The sequence below is a fragment of the Alligator mississippiensis genome, chromosome 10 (genome assembly GCF_030867095.1).
Source record: "Alligator mississippiensis isolate rAllMis1 chromosome 10, rAllMis1, whole genome shotgun sequence".
NCBI lineage: Eukaryota > Metazoa > Chordata > Crocodylia > Alligatoridae > Alligator > Alligator mississippiensis.
Window position 1 is genome coordinate 6,887,167 of NC_081833.1, and position 14,191 is coordinate 6,901,357.

Consider the following 14,191-nt stretch of genomic DNA (forward strand, 5'->3'; position numbering starts at 1 on the left):
CTTGTTTTTAGTTGCTTTGCAGCTGCTACCAGACTTGCGTTTCTTGGCCTGAACTTTTCCACGTTGGGTTTCTGCCGCAGGCTGAATTTGTCAGAGGCAAGGAAAGTGTCCCTCTCCCCCCAGATTTAGAGCAAGGACTAAAATGAAGCACAACTGTGACCTTTTCATTAGGGTTTGTTTTTGGTTTTTTCCTTCCCTTGCAAAAATCCACACACATCTGGTCAATAAGCCTGTGCAAACCCTTCACTTGTACGTGCTTGGCAGAGCCTTGCTAGGTTTTAGCAGCGGAAATTGCTTTCAAAACTGTCCTCACTGAACATGCTCCACTTGCTCATTGCTCCGACCTACAGCTTGGACATGGCTCTGCTCTGGGCCGCGGAGGCAAAGCTGGCATTTCTCTGTAACGCCAACCCACTCGCTTCTGCGATGGGGCTGGCGACCCAAGCCAAGATCAGTAAACCCACCGCAGGCATATGGGGAACGCGATGGAAGTGGATTCAAACAGGCCCCCGGGCCACACATTGAATGATTTGGATTAAAGAGAATCCTGTTTTGCTGTGAGCACTGCTATTCTGGGCTGAGTGAGACAGGAGATCTGTTGAAATAGTACTATGTGGTCATGTATTTAAAGACTGGTGTGGTGCCCACATGCAACAGAGCCAAATTAAGGTCACAGGCAATCTTTACTCTGGCGTTTTCAAATTCACGCTTGTCTTTGCAACCTTCTGTTCACTTAGATTTTTCTGATATGTGCAGCCAAGCTAGCGTCTGCCTGGTTTCAGTAGGCTTGTTACATTTTGCAGCCTATTATTAGCCAGACAAGGCAGCTGGGTAAGAGCACGTTTTGAAGCCGTGTCACATTTGCATGCGGTGCATCTGAAGGAAGGTCAAATCTCAACTGTTTGAATTCTGGGGGCACAAAGCCATGACCCTTTATCAATGTTTCACCTAAATGACTGGTTTGTATACGCCAAAAGGTACTAGACCTGGGAAGAAACTTCTCTAGCTAGATACACGAAAATGTATTTCCTGTGATCAGGGAAGATGACCACCACCACTTCCTAGCTACCTGGAGCATTCCTCCATACAGCCTAGAGCAGTGCATCTCAACCCAAGTTGACTCAAACTTTAAAAATGGGTTCTCCTTTAAAGGAAAAAACCATGGGAAACCAGGGCTTTTCTCTTGCAGGCCTGCAGACTGCGAGGGGCTGCTTGGTCCCCCCTGCCCCACACACCCACCCCCTGCCCCACACTGGGGGGCTGGGACCTGGCTATCGGTGTTGACAAGCGGGTCCTGGTACAAAAACGGGTTGAAAAACACTGCTCTAGAGGGACATATGTACCAGGATCGAGCTGGGCCAGGACAGCTTCCACCTCCGCGGCTCGAAGACTCCCATGCCTTCAGCAGTCTGAACAGCAAGAGACTGTGTTGAAATTGCCATCTCGCCCCAATCCTGAGCAAGGTGGGCTGCAAAACCTGAATTAGCCTCTCACATCCTTTTCTTGCCCAGTTTTAGTTTATCATCTTTCTGCCTTGTGTAAGTCTGGCTTAGTACGGTCACGACCTATCTCTTGCAAGTCAGGTTTCAATGGTCTGTAAGGACCAGAGGCTGTGCCTGTATTTCCCCAACAGTAAATGAGTATCATAGAAATGTTTTCTGTTTTGCCCCCACTCCTAGAAGGGGCACGTCTCTCTTTCCCAGAAAGGAAGCAGACTCAGACCTTGGGAACTCTCAGCATCTCAACTGTTATAGGAAAAGCTCTGCCAAATGGCCATTTTTCTCTAATAATTCCCTACAACCAGAGGTCTGGTGGTACTCAGTATTTAGAAATGTGTATTTTTTTTGTTATTAAATGTTTATGGGTGGGAACATAAAGGCTCTGAACCCTGCAGGCAAGCTTTGATTTTTTTTTTGGCTTGCACAGTGAGTGGTTGCATCAACACCCTCTACATCCATTTACCCCAAAGTTTATGAAATGTAATTAAGCTGGAGGAAAACCAGTCCCATCAACTCATATTTCCAGCTTGAGGCAATAAACAACACCCTTTTTGAACATTTTTTTTTATTGCGGGTTATGTCTTATAGTCATACATTCCAATGGCAGATACAATACTGCATTATATTTTGTACGTGTAATGCTTTTAATCTTGTCCATTTATATCGAAATGTGTATGCTCCTGCCCACACGCCTGTACCTTCACTCCCTTCTTTTCACTACTTTCACAGCAAGTCTCATTCTGTACCTTGCCAAACTCAGTTGTCAAGGTCTTGTTCAAAACACCCAGTTCCTCCCCTCTTCCCCCCTCATTCTCCCTTAGTCTAATACCCAAGACTCAACCTCTATCAAACTACATTATGGTCCTTGTTTTTATCCATTTATAGCCAAGGCATTTGACATTAAACTCATTTTTCCATTTTTTAACTTGTAGTAAGAGCTACTGATTTCTCCCTCCCACTCCCCCCATAGGTGACCCTGCCCACTTCAAACCAGTGTGGAATTCAAGTAGATCAAGCTCTCTTCAACCATTCTTGACTACACATTCAAAGTACAACTTTGGCCCTCTTCAATATGTTGAATTATACCAAAGGTACCGTTAATAAGCACAAGAGGTATAGGGAGGGAGGGAGGGTGGGAAGAGACAAACTTAGAACTGTAGTAAGTAGGCTCAACCTCAGCCAGAAAACCAGATCCACAATTCAGTCATTTTTATTCAATTACAAGCATTCAAGTCGCATTAAAATTTTTTCAGACATAAGCAAGTCTCCAGCAAGCACTGGAGTGGTGTCTCAGAACTGAGTTGTAACTGCTGGATTGCTCCCATCACTCTTCCTGTTTTGAGATTGCATCCAAATACCTAGTAGGCCATCCCTTGCAAGTCAAAAACCCATTGGTTTGAATGCAAGATACGCTGCAGGGTTCATAGTTTGTTTTAGCCAATTGTATTTGAATAGTAAGATTTCAGCAGCCCCTTGGTTGATTGCCATTCAAGGAAAAACCATTTAAGTTTGCCTAAACTAAGTGGGAGAGAGGGAGGGGCAAGGTAGGAAGACAGAGGCAGGGGTTCGCCCTCTCCACTGGGGGGCAGGGGAACTACACAAATGGATACAAGGTTAAGAGATGCAGGTAAATCAAAGTTGCTGCCACTTTTTAGAATCAGTTCTTTCACTGATAGCAGTAGCACTTATGTAACTATACTATATAGTATCCATATGTAACTATAAGTTTTCCATTTTAAAAGTGGGCATTATTCATCCCTTGCAAAAGCAGATACAGCATAAACTAGGAGACTCCCCCCCGCAATGCTTCTGGTGACTGGCGTTAGGACTAACAACCCAAAGTTGAAGATTCTTGTTTCATATAGAAGCTGCCCAGTTTCAAGTGCAGTCTATCAAGTATACAGACTTGAGACGCAGTGATGCACTAGACTGCAATGCCTACCTGGTACTGCTGAGCCAACCCAATCTCTCTAGCTAGTTCTCTCTTGTAGCAGATCTGATGTGCACCCTTCCTTGCGATTGGCAGCTATTCCAGCAAGTTTTTAAGCTTAGTGCATTTGACTTCCTTCTCTTGGTAGTGAGAAGTTGGAATCATGAAGTCCCAACTGTAATAATATTCTAATTTACTGATTACAAGTTTTAGATGCACAGGCCTCATTGTGCAATGGGCAAAAAACAATACATTTGACTTGCTGATCTACACGCCTACTGTTTTAATTATAGCATGCTTAATTTTGTCTTCAGTACAAAGGTATCAGAAATGCTATCTGAATTACCTGTTTCAGATAACCCGGCCATAGCATCATACTGTTTATGGAATTTAGTTGTGATCACAAATGCTATATAGCAAATCTGAAAGTCTCTTTAAATAGAAGGCATGTGCAAGAACTCTAGCAGGAAGCAGTGCTGCCATACAAACACCCACAAGCCTTCAGCTCAAAAGCAGCTTAATTTGCTTGAGCAGTCTTAAAGGTGATGCACATGTACACTAACCTTTTAGAATACCTGTAGTCTTCTACCTTTTATTCCTCTGCAGAGATCTCTTAAGCAGATGTATTGCATAGTTATTTTGTACTGCTGCATAAAGTTTGCAGGGAATCTTAACTTGTCTTCCTTCTCCCATAAAAGATATTGATCCTGAAGTCCTCAAATACTTGCAACTCATCAGCCCACAGAAGCTATCTGGCCACTAATCCACATACATTGCATCTTCCATTAGTCACTCATTTTCTCTGAGGTTTGTCTAAGCAATTAATTTACCTTATTTGACTAGGAACTGGCTACTGGAGGGGTAAAGTCTAATGTTGACTGTTAAAAGGTTAGTCTAATGCCAGAGTTAGCATACTACAAGAATTCAGGGAAACTTGACATTTAGACCTCATCACCTATTCAACATGCACAGCCCTTGCAGTGAAGGTAATATACTAAAAGGGACAGTAATTCGGTTTGTCAGCTATAACGTTTGCCACACTACATGAACTACAACTAAGCATTTGCTTACTAGTGTAATTTAAAGAGACATTGACTTAGTGAATGCAACAGCTTTATTGGGATGAAGTGCAGTGAAATAATCACATGAATGCCAGCAGTATATAGCTAGTTCAGTTACCACCCCTCAGGCGCAGCACCAGGTGCAGGGTAGACTCCTTCTGGATGTTGTAGTCGGACAGGGTGCGGCCATCTTCCAGCTGCTTGCCAGCAAAGATGAGCCTCTGCTGGTCGGGGGGAATGCCTTCTTTGTCCTGGATCTTGGCCTTCACGTTCTCAATGGTGTCACTGGGCTCCACCTCCAGGGTAATGGTCTTGCCGGTCAGGGTCTTCACGAAGATCTGCATGCCACCCCTCAGGCGCAGCACTAGGTGCAGGGTGGACTCCTTCTGGATGTTGTAGTCGGACAGGGTGCGGCCATCTTCTAGCTGTTTCCCAGCAAAGATGAGCCTCTGCTGGTCAGGGGGAATACCTTCTTTGTCCTGGATCTTGGCCTTCACGTTCTCGATAGTGTCACTGGGCTCAACCTCGAGAGTGATGGTCTTGCCAGTCAGGGTCTTCACGAAGATCTGCATGCCACCCCTCAGGCGCAGCACCAGGTGCAGGGTGGACTCCTTCTGGATGTTGTAATCGGACAGGGTGCGTCCATCTTCCAGCTGCTTGCCAGCAAAGATGAGCCTCTGCTGGTCGGGGGGAATGCCTTCTTTGTCCTGAATCTTGGCCTTCACGTTCTCAATGGTGTCACTGGGCTCCACTTCGAGAGTGATGGTCTTGCCCGTCAGGGTCTTCACGAAGATCTGCATGCCACCCCTCAGGCGCAGCACCAGGTGCAGGGTGGACTCCTTCTGGATGTTGTAGTCGGACAGGGTGCGGCCATCTTCCAGCTGCTTGCCAGCAAAGATGAGCCTCTGCTGGTCGGGGGGAATGCCTTCTTTGTCCTGGATCTTGGCCTTCACATTCTCAATGGTGTCACTGGGCTCCACCTCGAGAGTGATGGTCTTGCCCGTCAGGGTCTTCACGAAGATCTGCATGCCACCTCTCAAGCGCAGCACCAGGTGCAGGGTGGACTCCTTCTGAATATTGTAGTCGGACAGGGTGCGGCCATCTTCCAGCTGTTTCCCAGCAAAGATGAGCCTCTGCTGGTCAGGGGGAATACCTTCTTTGTCCTGGATCTTGGCCTTCACGTTTTCGATGGTGTCACTGGGCTCAACCTCCAAGGTGATGGTCTTGCCAGTCAGGGTCTTCACGAAAATCTGCATGCCACCCCTCAGGCGCAGCACCAGGTGCAGGGTGGACTCCTTCTGAATATTGTAATCAGACAGGGTGCGGCCATCTTCCAGCTGCTTGCCAGCAAAGATGAGCCTCTGCTGGTCAGGGGGAATGCCCTCCTTGTCCTGGATCTTGGCCTTCACGTTCTCGATAGTGTCACTGGGCTCAACCTCGAGAGTGATGGTCTTGCCCGTCAGGGTCTTCACGAAGATCTGCATGCCACCCCTCAGGCGCAGCACCAGGTGCAGGGTGGACTCCTTCTGGATGTTGTAGTCGGACAGGGTGCGTCCATCTTCCAGCTGCTTGCCAGCAAAGATGAGCCTCTGCTGGTCGGGGGGAATGCCTTCTTTGTCCTGGATCTTGGCCTTCACGTTCTCAATGGTGTCACTGGGCTCCACCTCGAGAGTGATGGTCTTGCCCGTCAGGGTCTTCACGAAGATCTGCATGTTTACCTGCGTGACACAAGACACAAGGACACTCTTTAGCACCCCCTGCACGTTTTCAAGGCACCTCCACCCTACCCATGACCCCGCAGCGCGGGAGACCTGCGCGGGGCCGGATGGGGCCCCGCCCCTCCCAGTGACGTCACAGCCACTGGGCGCGCGCGTCACCCTAGGGGGAGGGGCTAGCGCGGCCGCCCCAGTCCAGTCCTGCCGGCCGCCATCTTGGAGCGCTCGCGGCTGCGCCTCAGGCCTCCCTGCCCCCACCGCGCCGCCGCCGCTACCGGCACCGCCTCGCCGCGGCTCCCCCGGTCCCCGCACCCCCGCTTCGCCATCTTCGCCTCCCCCTCCCGGCACTCACCGCGGCACTAGGCTACGTAGCTCCTAACGACACGGCGTCCGATCGACTCTGACTGTACTTCCTATCGCCACCGGACCTTTTATAGAACCGCCTCCTCCGAGATCCCTCCGCTGGAACTATCTCACCGCTAGTCCGGCGCTAGTGGAGGGGGCGGGGCGGGGCGCGCGGAAGGATACGAGCAGAACACAATCCCTTTTGCAGGGGGCGGGGAGTGCTCCGCCCCGCCCCCTCCCGAAGGGGTGCGGGCGATCGCAAGGGACCCCACTAGGGCGAGCCACAGGATCCTGGCCAAAGCCAAAGGATCGAGCTAGATTCTTTTACTGGGAACAAAGGTTCACAGTAGATCCCTCTGCCAGAGCCAATGACACACAAATTCCTGTTGCAGCCAAAGGATCACAGTCCTTTGGTTAATGCAAAGAAATCCCAGATAGATAGATCCCTGTTGCAGCTGAGCGGCCCCACTACATTCCCGTATTAGATCCAAAGAGTCGCCATTTAAATCCAAAGCGCCCCACTTGGTTCCTTTATTACATCCAAAGGATCAACATTTAAATGCAACGGACCCCGCTAGATCCCTTTGTTGGAGCCAAAGGACCCCACTCGATTCCTTTATTAGCTCCAAAGGGGGATTCGGCCTGCGCGTCTTGTTCCTGTGAACCGGGTTGGGGTCAGCGCCACGCCGGTCGCAGCAGACGGGCTCAACCAAGAACAAGACGCTTGTTGCGTGCGGCTCCCGGAGACGCCGCTCCCTCCGTTTAGCACGGACCCAAAACCCTTCCCTTGCAGCCCGAAGTGCTCTGCTCTTATTCCAACTTACTCTGCATTATGCTTCCAAGCAGCCAAACTTCCAGCTGGTCGCCCAAGCAAAGGTCCCTCGGTTTCGGATCAAACTAAGACTGGGATTGCAAGGCAGGGGGCCGTATTGTGGGCGCTCCTCGTCACCGGGTGTGAATAGTAGCTCCAGTCTGCAGAGTGTGTCGGCTAGCGTGGCAGTAAAGGGTGGCGGTGAGCTTATTGCTGTTTGATTTAAAAATAACCCATCTACAAATCACGCAGCAAGCTGCTCTGGTGCAGGGGGGTTTCACAGCATGAATAGGAAAGTGTCGATATTTGGAAAAAATAAAAGTCTTGATTTGTATGCTTTCGGGCACTGCCACTGATTGGAAACTTAGCTCAGTTTTACACCCTGCATCTGTCTTATTCGTCTGTGTAGACGGCCTGGCCCACGCCAGCGGGGGCGAATGTCAGCCTCCGGCCTGAGTCCTGCACACACAGGCCTCTCCTGCATGGTTTGAGCTGGATCCTGAGGCATTAGAGATGAGACCTGTCACACTCCCTCGTTGTCTCCTGCCTCTCGCTTGCGCGGGGCGCACCACTGACGGGCATTGCCTTGGGCCTGAAACGAGGCTCTGCCCTTCCCCGAGTGTGCACGTCCAGACTGAGCGCAAGCAGCGCTCACTGAGCACACGGTGCTCTCAGTCAGGGCTGTGATAGCGTCATCTCCAAAACCATCTCCGAAGGCTGATCACGGCTTCAAGGCTGCTACGAAAAACCTTGACAAGCGGAGCAGTTGTGAAACTGGCATTTCCAAGGCTGCTTCTGGGGCAGTTAAGGGGAGGGCAAGGAAGTCACCCCTGGGGGTGAAAGACTCGGTGCCCGCTGGTGCCTCGTGCAGAGTGTCATGGCTGTGCAGGTGATCGATGTGTGCGGCCGTGCCAGCTGCAGGCATCGACTCAGGGCTGCGCGGGGTTGCCCTGAGCTTCGTGATGCCCTTAATAGCGTGCAAGAGGAGCGCGCTGGGCCGTGCACAGCCCCTCGCATTGCAGAGCCCGGCTCCTGGGCCCTATCACCCCCACTCACGGCCCAGGATAGTCAGCTACAGTAATCCCCCTCGGGGCAGGGATCTTCTTTCCAGGTTTAGTAATTCCCCTCGGGGCAGGGATCTTCTTTAGGGATCTTCTTTCCAGGTTTAGTACCCACCCCCCTTGGGGCTGGGATCTTCTTTAGGGATCTTCTTCCCAGGTTTAGTAACCCCCCCGGGGCAGGGATCTTCTTTAGGGATCTTCTTCCCAGGTTTAGTACCCCCCCGGGGGCAGGGATCTTCTTTAGGGATCTTCTTTCCAGGTTTAGTAACCCCCCGGGGACAGGGATCTTCTTTAGGGATCTTTTCAGGTTTAGTAAACCCCCTCGGGGCTGGGATCTTCTTTCCAGGTTTAGTAACACCCCCCTCGGGGCTGGGATCTTCTTTAGGGATCTTTCCAGGTTTAGTAAACCCCTCCGGGGCTGGGATCTTCTTTAGGGATCTTCTTTCCAGGTTTAGTCCCCCCCCCGGGGCAGGGATCTTCTTTAGGGATCTTCTTTCCAGGTTTATCTGTAAAGCAAGTAGACGCTTGGGGCCGGGCGCAATGCAGAGTAACTGCGGTACCCCGTGTCAAATGGGACACGCCCATTGGGCCTTCTGCGTTTCGAAACATGCATTTTCATTTCTGCCTCCCCGCACTTTTCCAGTCTTTGCACTCTCCTCTGCCTGAGGCAGGGTGCCTGTGCTAGCAAAGCTTGCAAATCAAGCCTTTTATTTATTTTTTTTGGCAAATAGCTAATAAAAGATCAGCTGCCACCAGTTCTAATAATCCTTCTGTGTTTGCAGCCTCCAACCAGGCTTTTCCTACCACCGGGTTGTCTTCACAAAGAGCAGTCTCCGTCCTCCTCTGTGCACATTGTACACATGCACGGAGGAAAAGAGAGAGGTGATAAAAGTGGAGATGCCGGGGATTGAACCCGGGGCCTCATACATGCAAAGCATGCGCTCTACCACTGAGCTACATCCCCGCTCTGCACCCTGCCCCGCCGGACGCGGGATCTGGCTGCGCTGGCGGCTCCAGCCCGTGCAAAAGCCCCGCACCTCGAGGGGAAATGTGTCCCTCCCGTTTTCTTTTCTTTTTGCACAAAGAGGTGGCTCTTAAAAAGCACCGGGTGAATGCACCAGTCCTGCGGGGCGCTGGGTGTTGCACTGGGTTTTGATCTTTGCAAAAAAAATAAAAAAGCGAGCAAGAAATTAGCTGCAAACCTACACGTGGGGGGAGGAAAGGAAAAGAAAAAAATAAAAAATGCATGTGCTCTCCCCGTCGGGGAATCGAACCCCGGTCTCCCGCGTGACAGGCGGGGATACTTACCACTATACTAACGAGGAGGAGCTGAGAGCCAGTCCCGCCGGGATCCGCTTTCAGAGTTGGGCTGGGTGCAAGCATTGCAGGGCAAAAGCAGGGTGCAAAACGCAACCGCAGGCCCCTTCGCCATGCACCTAGCAAGAGCCGTCGCTGCAAATGGCAGGTCTGAAGCTGAAAAAGATCTGCCGAAACCCGGGATCGAACCAGGGACCTTTAGATCTTCAGTCTAACGCTCTCCCAACTGAGCTATTTCGGCAGATACTGAAGCCCGCTGCACGACCCAGATACCAGTGTACAGTGCACACCCATCCCTTCCTTACTGTGGGTTTCCTTTTTCCTTTCTTGAATCTGCAGCAGCTCAGGGCTGGCAACTGCACCTTGCCTTCCCTTTCTGGCCCGAGAGCAGTGGGGTGGCAGTGGGCGAAGGGCCTGGAGGGATGCATGCCTCCGCAAAGCCCTCTACAACCCTTTCTGCAGGCTCAGGGGTGTGCAACGTGCTTGTTTTACACTCCCAGGACTGCCATGCAGCGGGTGCATTAGCCCAGCATCCTGTGCCGCACAGCACCAGAGTGGAGGCTGAAAGCAGATTGAAGTGGGTCTGACCTGGGCTTTCCCCACACTTCCTCTCTCCCTTGCAGCGTCCAGCATTTCCAGTCTGGTTCAGAGCCTGGGCCCCTAACTCCCCTGCTCCAGAGCTAATTCTGGGCATTGTTTCCCTGTCCAATAGAGGAAGACATCCAAGCAGGGGAAATCAAACCGTTCAGGCGAGTTTGGACCCCGTGCAAGCTGGTGTAGGGGTTCACGGCTCAGTCTATATGGGGCAGGGCTGGGGTAGACGCCATACTTAAGCACACACGGGTTTTTTTGTCCTATTTTGTAGAGCTACTTCAATGGCAAAAGTCATCGTGAAGTCAAGAGAGCAATAGGAAACGCAGGGAAAGTGGCTAAGATCCCCTCCGTCAATACCGTACCTCGACTCCTGGTGGTCCTGGCATAACTTTTAGTATTGGCCCTCCCTTTGCCAGAGATAATGATAATAATAATCAGACAATTACTGTTTTCAGGCCTCATTTCTGTCCGGTCCCCCGGTTCGCCCATGCCTGGGTGCAGGTCTGCCCTCCGCGGTCTAGTACAAGCTGGTTGTGAGCCATTCCTCAGCTACAGCTCGACTCTAAAAGCCATAGCCTTGCTCCTGCACAGACCTACACATTTGTTTAATCTTGTGCTTGGTGGGTCCAATTCAGCAAAGAGAAGCAGAAAGTACTGGATGAACTTCCCCGCCCGTGCCAGCGGGTCCGCAGACACCAAAGGGGTTCAAGGGCCATGCACACATCTGCAGAGTAAGCTCACTGAGCATTACTGAGCGCTGATGATTTTTTTTCTTCCCCTACTGGACTTTACTGGGGGAACCAGCTCTTCATCTGAATAAATAATGACCCCTGGAGTCTTTCCCCTTGTTATATCTGCAGGGCAATCTTTAGGAGCCAGCAGAGTTTGGCATTTTAATAAGTTGCAATGCACTCCTGCATGCTCTTCTACTCAGCCCCACTAATGAGACGGCCAAAAAGTTAAATCAGGCTCAGTAATCAGCTGACAAGCACCGCACTCGCCAACCAAGCGTTGCGCCCAGCCTTGTGCCAGGGACTGCCTGCTTCAGTCCAGAGGCACTTCCATTACCAGCTCCAGCTGCTTCATTCCCTGGCATTTGTTGAAGATCTTGGCCTCAGCTAAATCCTTGTTCTCTGCCTGTTTGGCAAATGGGGAGGAATGATTTGTATTCTTATAATATGCACGGACCGGCAGGCGTAAGTTAACCGAGCCAAATGCCAAAAATGACAGTCCAGAGACAAAACAAACAGCGCTAAAACGCTACCGCCCAATATCAGCAGACTACTGTGCAATAGCGTCACAAAAAAGGCATTCACTGGCGCTACTGCACAGTAGTTACTAGCATTTAGTTAGTACTTCATTAAGCAAATACGGAAGTAAATGCGCAGTAACTACTGCGCTTTAAATGAACGTGTAGACGTGCCCCGTGTCTTCTTAAAACCACTGCAGTTAGTCTCACGTGGCGGGAGCGTCACAACAGCCTGTTTATTACCCTTGCAGGAAACGCTGGATGTATTCGTGTCAGTGCAGGCTCAACCGACCGGAAACGGTGGGCACTGAAGCCTCCAAACCCTGCGGCTTTGTGACACCTGAAAGAGCCGTTTAGAAAGGAGGAAGTGCTGAAGAGGAAGCAAAGCCGCACGGTGGTTTCTATCACCATTTTTAGCTGCGGAGATGTCCACAGATATAGCCTCTGGCTCTGCCCATGCACGCCAGCACACCTCCACGGACCCTGCAGCTTCAAACACCGTTGCCTCCAGCACTGGAGCTTTGTGGCCTAGCACGCTGCTTTTCTTTCTCGCCATGAAGAGGAGAGGCTGATTGCATGCCAGCAAGGAGGGATGCTGCTGGGAGCTTCATAGCAAACCTGTCCTCCCTCTGCACACCCTGCCCCATCCTGCTTTGCTGCTGCATGTCCGGGGCACCAGAACAGGCCCTTGGCAGCAGGGAGGGCTCTGCAGAGATCACCCCGGGGATCCTTGCAAGGCCTCGTGTCCAGCTGCAGAGTGCGAGCGCTGCCGTGGGCACGAGTTTTGCAGGGTGCAGGTTATGCAGGTGGGCAGGCCACGTGCGCCCGCTGCGCTTGCTTGCTGGAGCCTTCCAGGCAAATGCACCCCTTGAAAAGCTACACAATGGGTCCTTAAATAAATCCAGGTGTAGGGAGCTTCTGTGCCAAGGCTGCAGCTTGCAAGAAAGAGCTGAGCTCTCCTCCTCAACCGTGCAAGAAGTGAGGACAAGCTGGGGTAGGAGGAAAAAAAGATCTAGCAATCTCCCCGTCGGGGAATCGAACCCCGGTCTCCCGCGTGACAGGCGGGGATACTTACCACTATACTAACGAGGAGTGGCTGAGAGCAGCGCCCCTGGGCTGCACTTTGGCAGCGTGCACCGCTTGCTCCCAGCAATTGCTGTGGCTAGCATTGCTAACCCCTGGGCTGCAGCACCCTTCCCCTTCCCCTTCCTCCAGCCCATGCCCCCGGGGGTGCCCTGGCAGGCAGGCAAGGGGTGCAAGGAGCAGGCTGGCAGTGCATGCACCAGCCGCACAGTGCAGCGCGGAGGCAGGCTTGGGGAGCAAATGACTCTCACTGCTCCCGGGAGGAGCTCAGGACGGCCATGTCCCTCCTCTTTGCAGAACTTTTTGCAACGAGGGGATGTAGCTCAGTGGTAGAGCGCATGCTTTGCATGTATGAGGCCCCGGGTTCAATCCCCGGCATCTCCACTTTTTTTTTTTTTTTTTTGGTTTTCTTCCCCTCCATAGCAGCCAAGCCCAGACCTCTCCTCCCAGCCCCAGTGCACACAGGGATGGGCACAGTTGCTAGGTTCGAGCAGCTCCCAACCTCCCCTTTCCTGGAGAAAAGCTGATGCAAAAGGACTGCAACAAACGCTCACGCGTGGCCTTGCCCCTCCAAGGGCTGCGCTGTGGCCCCCAGGGAGAGCGGTGCTAAAAAACACTTGCAAGTGCCGGAAGGAATCCGTTCTACGCAGGGTTAAAAGGGCTACGGTGCATTGCCGGCGTGAAAATAAGGCCCTGCTCAGGCTCCTAGATTTCCAAACTCCTCTGGGCCAAGGGCAGCTGAACACAGATGAAGTTAGCAGATCTGTGGCCCATGGCCATGTCTACACGTGCATTTATGCTGGCTTAAATTTACTGCACAGTAAATGATTGTGCAGCAAGCAGGAATAGGCCACTGTCTAAACGTGCAGGAGTTCAAGTGCATTAACACTGTGGAAGGACTGACTTGGGACTAGGGTGGTCATCATAGAGGACATTTCGGTTTTCTGCTCCTCTGGCCTCTATCCATACGAAACCCGACGCTTTTACGTCCTCTATTTTGCTCTTCAAGAGAATATTGTTTTCAAGAAAAAAAGACAGAGGGCATAAAGACATTGGGGTTTGTATCAGTATTGGACAACTGGACTGTCCTCTATGATGACCACCCTACTTACTTCGGACTAAAGCCAGACCTGAGTCAGTCCACACACACACACACACACACACACACACACACACACACACACACACACACACACACACACACACACACACACACACCAGTTACTGTGCAGTAAGGCATCTACACACGTTACTGCACAGTAACTAATTGGGTGTAAATTTGATGCCTGAATGATGCAGGTATCAAATTTATACTCAAGTTGGCATAAGTTGCCATATTCACCACACAGTACGGGTGTGCACATGTAGACACCCCCCCACCCCGTGCAGTAATTTTGGTATTGCACAGTAAATGTGCACATGTAAATGTGCCCTATTAGGAGGAAATCAAGCTCTTAGGGCCCGTCCAGCACTAGGCCTGACCCTGGAGCTTTTCGTGAGAGTATGAGCTGCTCCCCATCTCCCAT

At 51.3% G+C, this 14,191-nt stretch overlaps 1 protein-coding gene and 5 non-coding genes across 6 annotated transcripts; 1 reads left to right on the forward strand and 5 right to left on the reverse strand.

The window, feature by feature from the left end:
• Positions 1-4,525: 4,525 nt before the first annotated feature.
• On the reverse strand, positions 4,526-6,663 carry UBC (ubiquitin C). Its single transcript, XM_014598519.3, has 2 exons — positions 6,558-6,663; positions 4,526-6,208 (listed from the first exon to the last, which is right to left on the reverse strand). The coding sequence occupies exon 2, from the start codon at positions 6,200-6,202 to the stop codon at positions 4,601-4,603; it is 1,602 nt and encodes a 533-aa protein (XP_014454005.2). The 5' UTR covers positions 6,203-6,208; positions 6,558-6,663; the 3' UTR covers positions 4,526-4,600.
• Positions 6,664-9,314: 2,651 nt separating this feature from the next.
• On the reverse strand, positions 9,315-9,386 carry TRNAA-UGC (transfer RNA alanine (anticodon UGC)). Its single transcript has one exon. It is a non-coding gene; the product is annotated as a tRNA-Ala (tRNA).
• Positions 9,387-9,675: 289 nt separating this feature from the next.
• TRNAD-GUC (transfer RNA aspartic acid (anticodon GUC)) lies at positions 9,676-9,747 on the reverse strand. Its single transcript has one exon. It is a non-coding gene; the product is annotated as a tRNA-Asp (tRNA).
• Positions 9,748-9,907: 160 nt separating this feature from the next.
• Positions 9,908-9,980, reverse strand: TRNAF-GAA (transfer RNA phenylalanine (anticodon GAA)). Its single transcript has one exon. It is a non-coding gene; the product is annotated as a tRNA-Phe (tRNA).
• A 2,622-nt stretch (positions 9,981-12,602) lies between these two features.
• Positions 12,603-12,674, reverse strand: TRNAD-GUC (transfer RNA aspartic acid (anticodon GUC)). The gene has a single exon. It is a non-coding gene; the product is annotated as a tRNA-Asp (tRNA).
• Positions 12,675-12,977: 303 nt separating this feature from the next.
• TRNAA-UGC (transfer RNA alanine (anticodon UGC)) lies at positions 12,978-13,049 on the forward strand. The gene has a single exon. It is a non-coding gene; the product is annotated as a tRNA-Ala (tRNA).
• Positions 13,050-14,191: the final 1,142 nt, after the last annotated feature.

Coding starts and splice junctions, on each gene's coding strand:
- UBC (XM_014598519.3), bottom strand. CDS start 6,202: ATGCAGATCTTCGTGAAGACCCTGACGGGCAAGACCATCACTCTCGAG.